The sequence below is a fragment of the Hoplias malabaricus genome, chromosome 2, assembly GCF_029633855.1.
Source record: "Hoplias malabaricus isolate fHopMal1 chromosome 2, fHopMal1.hap1, whole genome shotgun sequence".
In the NCBI taxonomy this organism is placed as follows: Eukaryota; Metazoa; Chordata; class Actinopteri; order Characiformes; family Erythrinidae; genus Hoplias; species Hoplias malabaricus.
This window is the reverse complement of record NC_089801.1, coordinates 8,716,401-8,730,820: the sequence shown is the minus strand read 5'-3', so window position 1 is coordinate 8,730,820 and position 14,420 is coordinate 8,716,401. Positions and strand designations below refer to the sequence as shown.

The 14,420-nt window shown below is 39.2% G+C and overlaps 1 protein-coding gene across 1 annotated transcript; it reads left to right on the top strand.

Annotated features, from left to right (window-relative positions):
- Positions 1–1,014: 1,014 nt before the first annotated feature.
- chs1 (chitin synthase 1) lies at positions 1,015–13,783 on the top strand. The gene is made up of 19 exons (XM_066650173.1): positions 1,015–1,061; positions 2,140–2,275; positions 2,968–3,153; positions 3,652–4,721; positions 5,004–5,099; positions 5,230–5,394; positions 5,503–5,650; positions 6,516–6,581; positions 6,703–6,937; positions 7,288–7,488; positions 7,754–8,038; positions 9,439–9,618; positions 10,302–10,833; positions 10,921–11,057; positions 12,144–12,487; positions 12,986–13,096; positions 13,194–13,411; positions 13,520–13,586; positions 13,712–13,783. Exons 1-19 carry the CDS (start codon positions 1,015–1,017, stop codon positions 13,781–13,783), a joined length of 4,296 nt encoding a protein of 1,431 aa, XP_066506270.1.
- Positions 13,784–14,420: the final 637 nt, after the last annotated feature.

Here is a 14,420-nt window from a genome sequence, read left to right as displayed (position 1 = left end):
CTCCAGGTGTTGCCCTGATCCAGCCCGTGTCCTGTACAAGATCCTGGCCTTGTCTCATCTACAATATCATGCTTGGCCACGCTGTTTTATCTCAGATTAACTCTGCACCTAATTTTAACTCACACAGAATCCCTGATCACCTTCTCCTTCATCAGACTCATACATCACTAATATTCTACATTTATATTTCTATAACCCCTTCGTCTGTCATCATTTCACTTTTCCTTCTGTTCTGTTCTCTGTTGTGTCTTCGGTGTCGACCCGAGGAGGATGGGTTCCCCGTATGAGTCTTGGTTCCTTCCAAGGTTTCTTCCTCGTGTGCTGAGGGAGTTTTTCCTTGCCACTGTTGCCCCTGGCTTGCTCATAGGAGGCTTGGACCCGGATCTCTGTAAAGCTGCTTTGTGACGACTTTTTGTTGTGAAAAGCGATATATAAATAAAATTTGATTGATTGATTGATTGCGCCCAGTGATTCCAGGTAGGCTCTGGACCCACCGTGACCCTGAACTGGATAAGCGCTTACAGATAATGAATGAATGAATGAATGAATAAATAATACATTAATAATTACCTCAAAATTAAAGCTAAAATGTGAGTTGCAAAAAAGAGTGAATGTTCGTATACATATATATAATTCAGCACATACTCTGGAGATGTTTCCTGTTACTGACTTCAGTCTCATTGACATGTCTCCAAGTAATCATTCTGTTTCTTCACTGCTCATTGTACACTGTTAAACTGGATATGCATTATATGTTAAAGATTTAATAACTTATTTTCACATTTCAATGATTTATAATGTCACAAGATATCAGTTTTTCATTCACATCCAGACCTTTCATTTCCTGTAGATTTCCCTGTGTGACTGTACACACCGATGATCCTTGTACCTATTTATGGCCTTATGTACAGTAAATGGGGCTGGACTCAGAGTCCAGTGATAACTCACGGCCACAGACTTAAGGAAAGTCATCTCTGATTTTTCCTTCATTATTTAATGGAATAGCCAGATGACATGGAGGAACTGAGGAACAGAGGTCAAAGGAGGGAGGTTAGACACAGGTACAGTCAAATCTAACTTATCCTTCTCTTATCTAACTTATCAATTAATATTTTGCTTGTGTTACATTTGATACATCTTTCATTCAATGAAAGAATATAAATCACAGGTACTGTATTGAACATAAGTGAAAATAACAACTTTGAAAAGGGGTTAAACTAATTTTTTAACAAGTGAACACAGTTCCGGCTTCATAATAAAACATCTGTGACATGTTTTGGTCAAAATACTACAAGGATCAAACACCACTACACTGTTCTTCCCCTGTCTAAACAGCCCTGTTCAGGACGATCGATTTCAGCACCTTTTTCTTTGAATTAGAATGAGCCACAGCTCAGTTCAGCGTGAGAGCCCAGAAGTGAGGAGTGAGGAATAGAATCTCTGGTTTTTAGTCATTTTGCTTGGTTCTACTTCTCCTCCATTCCCGTTTTTGAGAACATAATCAGTATTCTTATTTCTCCGGTTTTGCTCTGTTAACTCTCATCTTTGCGCTCTCACATAAACACGGGTCCAGCGCTGTGATTGAGATGGACAAGTCCACAGTCTCGTCCACAAAAACTGACTCGATTGCCTTGTTACACTGTTTGTGGGTTGGTAGGCTCCAGATACATTTAATGTGCTAATGCACTGAAAATGTGACCTCCCCCACCCCCAATAATATGTCCCATATTTAAATATTTTGAACTATATAAGAGGAAATTTAAACCTTTAAAATGACTTAGTAATGGATGGTTATTCCCACCTAACACCCACCTAATGTGCTTCAATTTTGTGCCTGTTTTTTCTAAGAACAATAAGAAAAATCTGGGTTGGGAGGTGAAATAATGTATGTTTCATATCTTCACTGGATGTTCTTAAGCTCTTCGCTCCTACCAGCTAAATGATCTCTCAGTAAAGACCTTAAATTGTTAAAAGCTGGGAACGTTGCATTTGATAACTGATTGTATGGGAAGAGATTGTGTCTATTAGTGAATTGGCAGCGACTACGAAATTTGTGACAATACTATGAGAGAGACAAGTAGGAAATGAGTGTGTATTTCCCAAACTAAAAATGAATGCTAATACTGATGATTTTTACAGGGACACATGGGATCCCTTTCAGCTGAACCCCATTGGAGCAGAGAAAGAGAAGAAGAGAACATGTTTTCGTGTAATGCAGTACTTCATGGCCATGTTGGTGGGGCTACTGGTCCTGACCAGCGCGGTCATCAGCAAGGTAGGTTTAAGTCATTGTTTATATTATAACTCAAAGCTCTATGGCATTTTGTTACATAAACTTGTATCATCCCTCTCTGACTGTTATATATCTTACTGTACAGCCCAGCAAACCTTCTAACCGAAAGCCCCTCCTGTTTCTGTTTATACAGTCCAAGCTCCCTGTGCCTTGATATGGAGATGTTGATTGTTTCCAAGGCAATATACAATGGTTATGAAAGTATTTATGATGGGACAGAGACTTGGGTACTTTGTACTCTCTTATCTTTGGTGTCTTCCTGAAAATTCTAGCTCAGAAACCTAAGAAACCTGCTGATAAAGGAGACCATATAATTTAGTAGCTGTTACTGAAACTGAAAAATGACTTATCTGTTGTGGTTTAAGATACAAAAACGTTGTAGACACCCATCATATTTAGCGAGTTCAGCTACTTTAAGGAGATCCACTGTGAACACAGACATTCGCTATATGCACACACTTGTATAATGTTCCTAAATGTACTGGAAGTGAACTGGAAGAGCTTTGGGCGGTGTAGCACTGGAACTGTGTTGTGTTAAGCCTTCTTAAAGGAGTAGAAACTGCAACTACAACAAAATTAGACATTAGAAATGTGTTATGCGCAAGGGCTGTGTAGGTCCGGCTAAATCCATTCAAAATGATTGTAACTTAAAAAAACGTATAATCTCGTTGCAGGGTTCTTTGCTAACACTCGTGACACTGGCCAGTCCGTATTCTCTAAGGAGTCCTACAGACAAACAGTTCTACACCTTGCTGTTGATGTGTATCGTGCTGACCCCCAACCTGCTGGTGTTCCTCAAGTGTCTGTGGAAATGTGCCTTCAAAAGTTATGTCGCACCCAACCTGAAGACCATGGGCATTGTGAGTTGATTAACAGCAGTTATATTCAAAATGTTAGATCCCAACTGATGTCTGATGATTTTAAATGGGTTTAAGTTGATCTTAAGTCATAATACGTGTTACAAGAATGTACTATTAATGATCCCTATGGAGTTATACCTTTATTTCACTTTGATAATAAGCCTAACATTAACTGTAATCCAAAAATCGTCAGCACAGATCTCAGTTGTTGTTTTTTATGTTTTTTTGGGGGGTAATTTTTCATCCACAAAATATTCGCAAATGTGAAATGGCACCAAAAGTACAAGAGAAAAACAAATAACCGTTTCGGTTCTTTATTCAGAAAGCATTGGCCAGAAATAGGGTTCAAATCCCAGTATAGGCTTTCAGCTGTAGTATGTCTTCACTGAACAGCTGTATTTTCAGTCTTGGGAATAATGTGGAAATTGAAGTCATTTCCCCCCCATTCTTTACATTTAATGGTTGTATGTGGTACACGTGTCTTATCTCTTGTTAAAGATGCTGGGGATCGAGACCCTGGTTGCAGTGGGGACAGCAGTGTTGGTTATAATCGTGATGCCGCAGTTTGATGTGCTCACCAACCTCTTCATTTCCGGAGGGGTCTGCATTGTCACCTCCATCCTGCAGATTGTCTTCCGTCTCTCGCCCGAACGCTGGATGCTCATCTTCCCCATCTGCTCCCTGGTCTTCGTAATAATTGGCTACAGCCTGCTGGCCACCGACTACTACGTGCGAATATCCTCTTTCGTCTTGGAACAAGACGAAAACTGCTACATGTACGTGGGCATCGCAATTTTGGCCTCTCTGCTCATCTCACTCAACTGGTGGGAGAACTGCCTGCAGGCCAGCAACAACATTCAAGAAATGCTAAGTGAATTAGATGGCTTCAGAGACTTTGTTTACATGATTACCAGTCTGGTGAGGATTGTGATCACTGTTGGCATATATTTCCTGCATTATGGCCTGATTGCCAACCCCCGTATTAACTTTACAGCATTTTCAAATATCAACTATGATGCCCTTCAGATAGGCCTTGGAATTTTTTTCCTCCAGGCCTTCTGCTCTGCTGCCTGCCACTGGTTTGGGGTCGTAGCCTGCAAAATCCACGCAGTCAGGATGAGCTTTGCTTTTCCTGTGTATTTGACAGGCCCTGTCACGTTGATCCTAGGCATAACACTGTTCATGACCAAAGCTGGTATCTTGGACGATGATGTACATATTGTGTACGTCAACTACACACCAATCAACAACCCCTTCTTGGACTTTTGCGCTGGCCTTGAGAAGCTGCGGCACATCAACAGTACGCCCGTGGTGCTTCTGGAGATCTCCAACAGCATCTGTAGAACCTCACTAAACAGTCATTATGCACTTTGGCCTTTCTCCATGCTTGCACTTGAGGGGGTCTGCATGTGGCTGGGGCTGGTTACCTGCACCTACTACGTCTGGAACATGAAGGTGCCTAAAATCGAGAGGACCTCCCAGCTCTTTGTGCGTCGCATGTATGAATCGGCCTTCATCGATCAGTCACTGCTGCTTAACACCAAAATGAAAGTGAAGAACCTAGAAAGGTAATGTGCCTTTTCTTTATGACAAGATCCATGATATTAATTCAGTCAGTACAAATATGCAATGTACTTACATTTTACTAATCACCAAACTAATGATGCCTGAGCAAATCCACTGTAGGCTATCAGTCATTAATGTCTATTAGATCAATGCCAAGGCATTGTTGACATGTTGACACCATAAGGGTTCTTATATATATATATATATATATATATATATATATATATATATATATATATATATATATATATATATATTCTCTTTTTCCTTCTCTTTTCTTTTAGTTATGATGAATCAGAGAACTGTGTCATTTATCTGTGTGCAACAATGTGGCACGAAACATACGATGAGATGCTTAAGATCCTCACCTCAATGTTCAGGTATTACGTTCTGGCATATGTTGCTTATTCACATGTTTTTTTTGTTATTTATGTATTTTAAATAATATGCATGTTAGCTATGTGTGGTGTATAATGTGTATAATATGTTCTGTGCTTGCTTTGACTTTAGGCTGGACAGGTACAGAGGTGATCCCAAACAAGAACACAACAATTATTTTGATTTTGAGTGTCATATTTATGTGGATGATGCATTTAGGAAAGATAAAGATACTGAAATAAAGCTGGTAAATTCGTATGTGGACGATCTAATACATGTGGTCACAGAGGTGTACAGGTAAGAAACTTATCTCCTGTCCCAGTTCATTTTTTACAAACATTAATAACTTTTAATTGCATTACAGCTTTATTTACTGGACTTGCAAAACTTTACTGTTCCCTTCAGAGTGTTCACAAATAAAGAGCCAGACGAGGTCTCCATCATTGAAACTCCATATGGTGGACGGCTAGAGTTTGTGCTGCCAGAGGGAAATATGTTGTACATCCATCTCAAAGACAAAGAGTTGATCCGAAACAAAAAGCGGTGGTCACAGGTGAGGTGGAAAAATACAGGATTTTGTATTTCAATGTGTGTCGCTTTATTTTGATCACACTGCAAAAAATGAAATCTAAGCAAGTAAAATGTACTTAAATCTAGTCTAAATATCTAGTATTACTCATTTGGAAATTGTTGTAAGAATATAATACGATTATTCAACTTATTTCTAACTCATTTTTACCTGTTTTAAATCATTTTATCTACAGAATGTGTCTTATTCCATTGGCAGATATTTTTGCTTCTTTTAAGCATCATTTTCTGTTATTTTTTTAATTAAGAAAAAATATCTATTTATAAATATCTATCTATATTATATTCTTACAACAATTTCCAAATGAGTAATACTAGATATTTAGACTATCCATCCCATCCATTATCTGTAAGTGCTTATCCAGTTCAGGGTCACGGTGGGTCCAGAGCCTACTTGGAATCATTGGGCGCAAGGTGGGAATACACCCTGGAGGGGGCGCCAGTCCTTCACAGGGCAACACACACTCACACATTCACACACTCACACCTACGGACACTTTTGAGTCACCAATCCACCTACCAACGTGTGTTTTTGGACTGTGGGAGGAAACCGGAGCACCCGGAGAAAACCCACGCAGACACAGGGAGAACACACCACACTCCTCACAGACAGTCACCCGGAGCGGGAATCGAACCCACAACCCCAGGTCCCTGGAGCTGTGTGACTGTGACACTACCTGCTGCAAGTAAATTTTACTTGCTTAGATTTTTTTTTTGCAGCGCATGAAACCAAACTGCATTTGACACAGCCATATTTACAAAAAATAAAAATGTCCTTAATTTATAAATAGCTAATATATGTATTGTGATTGAACATGTTTTCTGTGCAGATTATGTACATGTACTACCTGCTGGGCTGGAAAGGATATATAGTCAAAAATCCACAAAAAATTACAGTAAGTTTCCTCTTACGGTGTCTTCTACTGAGGCCACATTTCCATGCATACAGATACATTATACGGTAAGCTAAAAAAGATTATTTCCATTCCTGATTTTTCTGTATTATTTAACTAACAGAGGCAGAATAACCCCTGCCGTGCAAGTCTGATATCTCTGGATGGACAAGCCTACCTTCTGCCAAACTACGGCAATGACAGTAAGAGGAAATACATATCGGATGAAAACGTATATATCTTGGCTTTGGATGGAGACACAGACTTCCACCCCTCTGCTGTGATTTTACTGGTTGACAGACTTCGAATGTATGGCAATGTGGGAGCTGCTTGTGGAAGGATTCATCCAACAGGAATGGGTAAGAACTTGTGCTGTGCAGTTTATTGTAATTTAAGTGCCTATTTAATACTATAACTTATTAGAAAATCCACTATCCCTAATGTCAGTAGTTTCAATTCTTTAATTATTAAGCCAATACTAATGTTCTTAGTATATAGAAGTATATAGTATATAATATATAGAATAAAGACATTAGTTAACAATCATCTAACAGTGTGTACATTTGGTTCCTCTTGAAGCTGTGTGCTTATTTTTGTCCTGTCCACACTTTTGTGAATGGAGGTGTAGCTTTGTAAAACATAGAAAAGCAAACAAAATTCATGACTCGTGATCCACACCCCAAAACCTGTATAATGTATTGACCTGCAGGGCCAATGGTGTGGTATCAGAAATTTGAGTATGCTGTGGGTCACTGGCTCCAGAAGACAGCTGAGCATGTGTTCGGCTGTGTGCTGTGCAGTCCTGGATGCTTCAGTCTGTTCAGAGGCTCTGCTCTGATGGACGACAACATTCTGAAACGTTATACCACCAAAGCTACCAGAGCTTCGGAATATGTCCAGTACGATCAAGGTAAACCTGCTGTCTTCCTCATTTCAAAGGGATACGAATAAGCATCTCATTAGACTTCAAAAAAGAATTGTAATGCCTAAAACTGTATTTTTAACACCACATACCAAAGTCAAACTTCTTGCCATGAGGTTTAAGAGACTCAGCCATATCTTTAATGTAGCTGCATGCCCCAAGACCCAAAATTACATTATTTTCAAGCCCTCAAATGTTCAAAATCTTGATCTACATAATTTTAAAGATCAGTTTATGTACAATACTCTTTCAGGTGAGGATCGCTGGCTGTGCACATTGCTGTTGCAGCAGGGCTGGAGAGTGGAGTACAACGCTGCTTCTGATGCCTACACTAACTCTCCTCAAGAGTTTAAAGAGTTCTACAACCAGCGACGCCGCTGGGGTCCCTCCACCCTCGCCAACACACTAGACCTGCTGCACAGTGGAAAAGAGACTGTGAAGAGGAACTCCTCCATATCTATGCTCTACATCTTCTACCAGATCTTCACAGTGGCTTCCTCTATTCTTGGACCTGCTTCTGTCACCCTGATGGTAGCAGGTTGGTATAACAATATCACAAATACAATAATGTTTATAGGGTTAATTAAATCTCTGGTACAACAACATCGTCTGGCTGCTGTGAGCCTTGAAATGAAGGCATTAAATCACATAAATACAAAGAATATAGTTTTATATCCGTTTATGCTTCAAAGAGTAGGTCTCCCACATGGGGTCCTTGTTTAAAACAACAAATGACTGTATTGTTCCAACACAAGCATTTGAAATATGGAAGTTGAGAAGGTATAATATGTCAGTTTAAATCAAAATAACATGTAAATTTATAGTGATCATTAGTTCAGTTGCTGAAATTTGACTGTATACCAGTCCAACTAATAAGCACATTTCACCATTCATTATCTACGCCTTATTAATTCCTTTTCACAGGCAAAAAGGTGTCAGTTGAGCAAAACCATGTAAGAAATACCGACATTTCAGTCAACAATCAAATGTAGAGACATTGAATATGTGATGAATTGTAATTTGAGTCTGCTCATAAATTAAGGGCTCTGATCTAAAGTACATTCATTCATCCTTTCATCTTCAGTAAGTGCTTCCTCCTGATCAGGGTCACGGTTATTCTCTGAATCCTATCTGCAATCATTAGGCGCAAGTCAGGAACACACCCTGGACGGTGCACTAGTCTGTCACAGGGCTCTAAAATACATCAGGTACTTTATTTAAAGACTTTGCTAAAGTAATAACATTACTTGAGGCTTGTCATGTTGACAGATGTACAAATGATGGATTTATTTGTATCGACATAATGTCACTGATACATAGTTCAAAGAAACACCAAAAGACGTTAAGGTTCTGCCAGATGGATTTTATAGACATACCGTTTTTGGCTGGGTTTCTGCCAAAAGTTAAGTAATAAACTCATTTCACCTTTTGTCATTCACATTTTTATGGTTTCATTACTTCATGTAGTTCCTTGTACTTTTGAAACATGAGGAACAAAAGATAACTGTAGACAAGTCACCTTTTTAACCATGAGATTTAAGACACTCAGCTCTTTTTATCTGCTTTAGTGTCTCATTGCTAAATCATTCACAATCATATAAAGGTCCTTTATACTCTCACATTTTATATAAAAAATTGTTCTTGAATTCTTGAAAGAAACATAATTCTATATATATTTCCCATCTCTGCTTCTATGTTTATATAGTTATATGAGTTTTTATATTTTTTATATTTTATTTGTTTGACTACTTGCTTGCTAAACACTTTATGTAGAATAATGGTAGATAACCAGCAACACAGTGGGGATAAATTGTCATTGTAATGAGCTGCACAGAGCTGGCTGGTAGTGCTTTAATACCACATCTTTACATTATGTTTATTACAGCAATTGTTGGTCAAAATGCTGTGTTCTGTAAAGTTCTGTGTTTCTCCTTTTAGGGGCTTTCCAGTTTGTGTTCGGTATCTCTGGCACTTTGTCCATCATCATAGCTGTCATACCTCCAGTTGTTTACATGCTCATTTGTTTCCTGGCGAAAACCAACTTCCAGCTCACCATAGCATCCATTCTAAGTGTCCTGTATGCATTTCTGATGACAGCAGCCTTCTTCTCCATTATTGGTGAGTGTTCATTATTTAAAACTTACATAAGAGCTGACATAAGGGTTGTTGGGTGCAGCACAAAGTACGGTTTGCTTTATGTAAATTGGAAATTGAAAACAGAAAACGGTGATTTGGAAATCCAATTTGACTTGTATTTGCATTTGTATTTCACCGCTGCTGTCCATAATATCATTAATAGAATTGGAGAGGCCTAAATCTTAATTATATTAATTCTTTATTAATAAAGTATCTTTATTATATTAACCTTAATTATTCATTCATTCATTCATTATCTGTAACTGCTGGGTGGGTCCAGAGCCTACCTGGAATAATTGGGCGCAAGGCAGGAATACACCCTGGAGGGGGCGCCAGTCCTTCACTGGGCAATACACACACTCACACATTCACTCACACACTCATACCTACAGACACTTTTTGAGTCGCCAATCCACCTACCAACGTGTGTTTTTGGACCGTGTGAGGAAACCGGAGCACCCGGAGGAAACCCACACGGACACAGGGAGAACACACCAACTCCTCACAGACAGTCACCCGGAGCAGGAATCGAACCCACAACCTCCAGGTCCCTGGAGCTGTGTGATTGCGACACTACCTGCTGCGCCACCATGCCGTTAACCTTAATTAATATATACTAAATTATACTACGTTTTGTTCTCATAACATTATTAATGTGTCCACAGGTGATATGATAAAAGAAGGCACATTCATCACACCTACTGGTATCTTCCTAGTCTCCATGACTGTCCTGTACCTGGTCACAGCACTACTTCATCCCATGGAGTTTGGCATGATAGTCTACGGCCTCATGTACTTCATCTGCATTCCTAGTGGCTACCTCCTTCTTACCATCTACTCCCTGGTGAACATGCACATCGTCTCCTGGGGAACGCGAGAGTCCAACAAGGACAAAGAACAGAAGAAACACACAGGAGTTCTGTGTGACCGCAACTGCCACCTCTGCTGCTGGGATGTGAACATCCAGGTCACACAAGAGACAGAAAATTTAGTCCTCCAGCAAATACAGCAAGCTGTTAATCCAAGCCCTCAAAAAGCTCAAACTGAGATGAAGGAGATGACCACACAAGTCACTGAAAAACCCACTAAAACTGACAAGCAAACGGTCGAAAACAACAAAGATGTTTCTCCGAAGAAGGAAGACCCAAAGAAACGTCTCTCCAAATATAAGGACCTGGACACAGATTCTGATAAAAGGTAGAAAACACCTAAAAACACATGGAACTGAAGCAAGTTTTATTCACCTTGTTGGCTGAACATATAAATATCTGACTTTCCTTACAGTGAGGGGGAGAGCAGCAGCAGCACTGAGAAAAAAAGAGACATGTTCTATGATGATGATGACGATGTCGATGATGACGATGATGACAACTTTGCATACGATGATCAGGAGGAGGAAAAAGAGGTTGTCCCTGAGAGTGGTATGTCTAAAACTGAATCACAGCCACTGGCTGCACAGGGAACAAAATCGATATACTCCATTAGTAAATAGGTACTCGGGTTTATAGCATGCAGTATCTGTGTTGAGTACACAGTTCATTATGAACACTTGGGTTAACACTCCCAAGATTGATAAGTGCACTTTGCAGTTTAATAATGATTGACTTTAGCACATTCCAAAGAGTGATAGAACACTATTTCTAATTGAAAATATTCATCAAAGCATCAGTACCAGACCTCATTTATGTTCTTATGGCCAAAGGCCATCAAACGTTCACTGCTATGTTCCAACATGTAGTGTAAAGCCATCTCACTAGACGCTACAGCAGCAAAGAGAGGGGACAAACTATCTCTATTGTTGAATAAGCACAATCAAAATGTTTGTCTCTGAAAGACATGCATTGGTTAATCTCAAAGTGCCAACCAGGTTTATTACAGTTTGGAAAGTTTCACTTCAGTAAAACACACCTCTTGGATAAAGTCCCAGCAGGAAACCATTTCTAGAACAATTTGTCTTTCATGGTTTTGAAAACTATCCAAAAACATTGTTTTAAATAATTTATTACAGCTTAACAGTTTAACCATCAGCCACAACATTACAATAAGCTCATTTCTAAACTCGTTGTCCATTTTATCAGCTTCACAGACCATACAGGTACAATTTGTAATTCTATGATCTGCTGCACTGCATACTTTTTTTAAACTATTTTTTACTATTGATGAACAGGGCGAAAGGTGGTAAATAAAGTATGCAGAGCAACACATGGACTACGCTCTGTAATTGTAGAACCTGTATGTCCAGTGGAGCTGATAAAATGGACTGTAGAAATGGAAGCCATTTCAGTGTCATAGTTGATTGGTGTATATTTGTGTAAATTATTCTTATATAAGGGGAACTATTTCAGTGCAATGTTTTTCTTGTTTAAGGATTATATACACACTTTTTATAGCAATAATACTTCATATATCAATGTAATCAATGTGTCTATAATAAATCTGCTACTAAGTTCGTTTTCTTTTACAACTGCATCTCAGTATTGGCTCTCTACCTTTATTTGCCCTGACAGAATGGGTGAAGCCAGTTAAAGAGGAATTTCTGAAGAAGCTCACCTATGCAAACCTGAAGAGAAACCTGCAGGAGCAAATTAAGTACACCCTCCGCAACAAGAACGAGGAAGACTTGTGTGAGGAGCTTGTGCTGATGCTGACGGACACAGTCAGTGAGGAGCTGAAGAACAAAGTGGGACCAGAGGACATTCTAACTGACAGTCAGCTGGAGGAGCTTCAGGATGCCCTGAATGAGTCGGCTCGGAGGACCCTAAAGACCAACCAGAAGAAGAGGCTGGAGGCCAGGGTCAAACGGGCCATTGAAAGGACCTTGGTGGCTCCTCAGGTCATAAAACTCAGTGAGGTAATGATGGGCTGTCATGATTACTGAGTTAATCTTGATTAGTCTGTTTTAGAAAATCGAAGGCTATACTCTGCACTCTATGTCTAAAAAGTATGCGTGCGTAGCTTTTATAATCTCGATGAATGCTGCAGTTCATCAAGCCCAGTGCCAAGCATTAACGACAGGGTTATAAATTCCACCAGCATTGGGCGTTGGAACAGTGTTCTCTGGAGTGATGAACTTCCAATCAATACCTTGGAGTGGTGTGATCCAGATCTTATTACGCTACATCAGAATCTGATCTTGCAGTTTATGTGGATGCATGTGAATCATTCTAGAAGAGCAGTGGCTGTTACTGCAGCAAACGAATTACCTACTGATACCATTTGTTTCCCAAGAATTGTTGGATGAGCCCTCATTACATATGTTTAAAAATCTGAAAGATTCAATTGTTATAGTTTTGTGAAGTCTATTATTTCCGCTGAGCTAAGATTATCCTTTATCCCCATGCTTGACCAGGATGAGAATGATTTCTGGAACAAATTGATAGAACGCTACTTGGAACCTATTAATGATCCAAAGGGTCACCAGGAAGAAGTGGAGCGGGAGTTGAAGTCTCTAAGGAACAAGGTAGATATCTGATAATCACTAAAACGTTTGTCATGAACAGATCTAACCTCTGCAGTTCCCAAGTTGGACCTTGATAAAACGTTTTGTTCTCCTCCAGGCTGTTTTTCTGTATTTCATTGTGAATGTCCTGTGGGTTGTGGCGACGTTTATCCTTCAAACCATTGGCAATGATGTCATCAGCATCCAGATTCCCAAATATTTCCCCAATGGCACGTTATCTGATGAACCGTTGAGGGTGGAACCACTGAGTTTGATGTTCCTACTGTCTTTCGCCATTCTTCTTGTGATCCAGTTCCTGGCTATGCTCTACCACAGGTGAAAATTACTCTACACTTCTGGTCAACTTTGAATGCAGTTTGCGTTGTGCTTGTGAACCTCTTTAATAGAGCCATATGTTGAGTTTTGTTGATATCTCCTTTGCAGAGTGTACACCCTCATCCATGTTCTAGCCTATAGAGGTGCTGAGAAGGACTACACAGAAAAGTATGAGGTAAGTCACTTTCCTTCTCGTTCCCTTCATTTCAGGAGATATGAGGAGCAAATGGAAAATAGTGTAAAACTGACTGCAAAACTCTTCCTTCCATGTATTAACTCTAAGCGTTCTCTGTTGTTAAGGATGATGACGCAATTATCCTTGAAAACCAGCTTGCAAATGGCGTCGTCGTCACTGGGGAAGACTTTGGATGAAGAAATAGGAGCAGTGTGTGACTCTTTATAGTTTGCACTTTTACTGATATTTGCACTTAGGAACATCATTGTTTTACAAGGAATTACTCCTTTGCTGTACAGGTTTTATTGTACTACCTCTTATTTCCCCCCCTATTTAAAACAATTCAGATCCAGCTGTAAATATGGAGTGAAAAGTGGAAGATATTTAACTTACTTCCTCAAAGTTAATGCCAATTCTTTGTGTTGAAAAGAAAACTACTTAAAAAACGCAATATTTTTCGTAGAAATTAATGCATTATGTTCAAAAGTCCTTTAGGTGTTCTTTTAATTGAAACAAAAGAAAAAGGAATATTTGATTACTAATTAAAACAGACTTAAGTGAAAGCCCATAAGCAATAGCTAGTCATAATCTTTACACGCAGGCAGTGGTATGTTTATGACTAGCTTTCACTTGTAAGATTTGGACTGTAAAACTAAATCACAGCTTTCTGAATGTGGTGTGTAATCTTTATTAAGTTACAAAGTCACCAAACACTGATGGATAGGAGTTGTATTTTTCAGTGATTTCTATTGTTTATTTTAAAAAGATTTACTCTATATTCAGCCATTAATAACTAGAAATCTTTATATCAATTACTTTAAATGTATTTTGTTT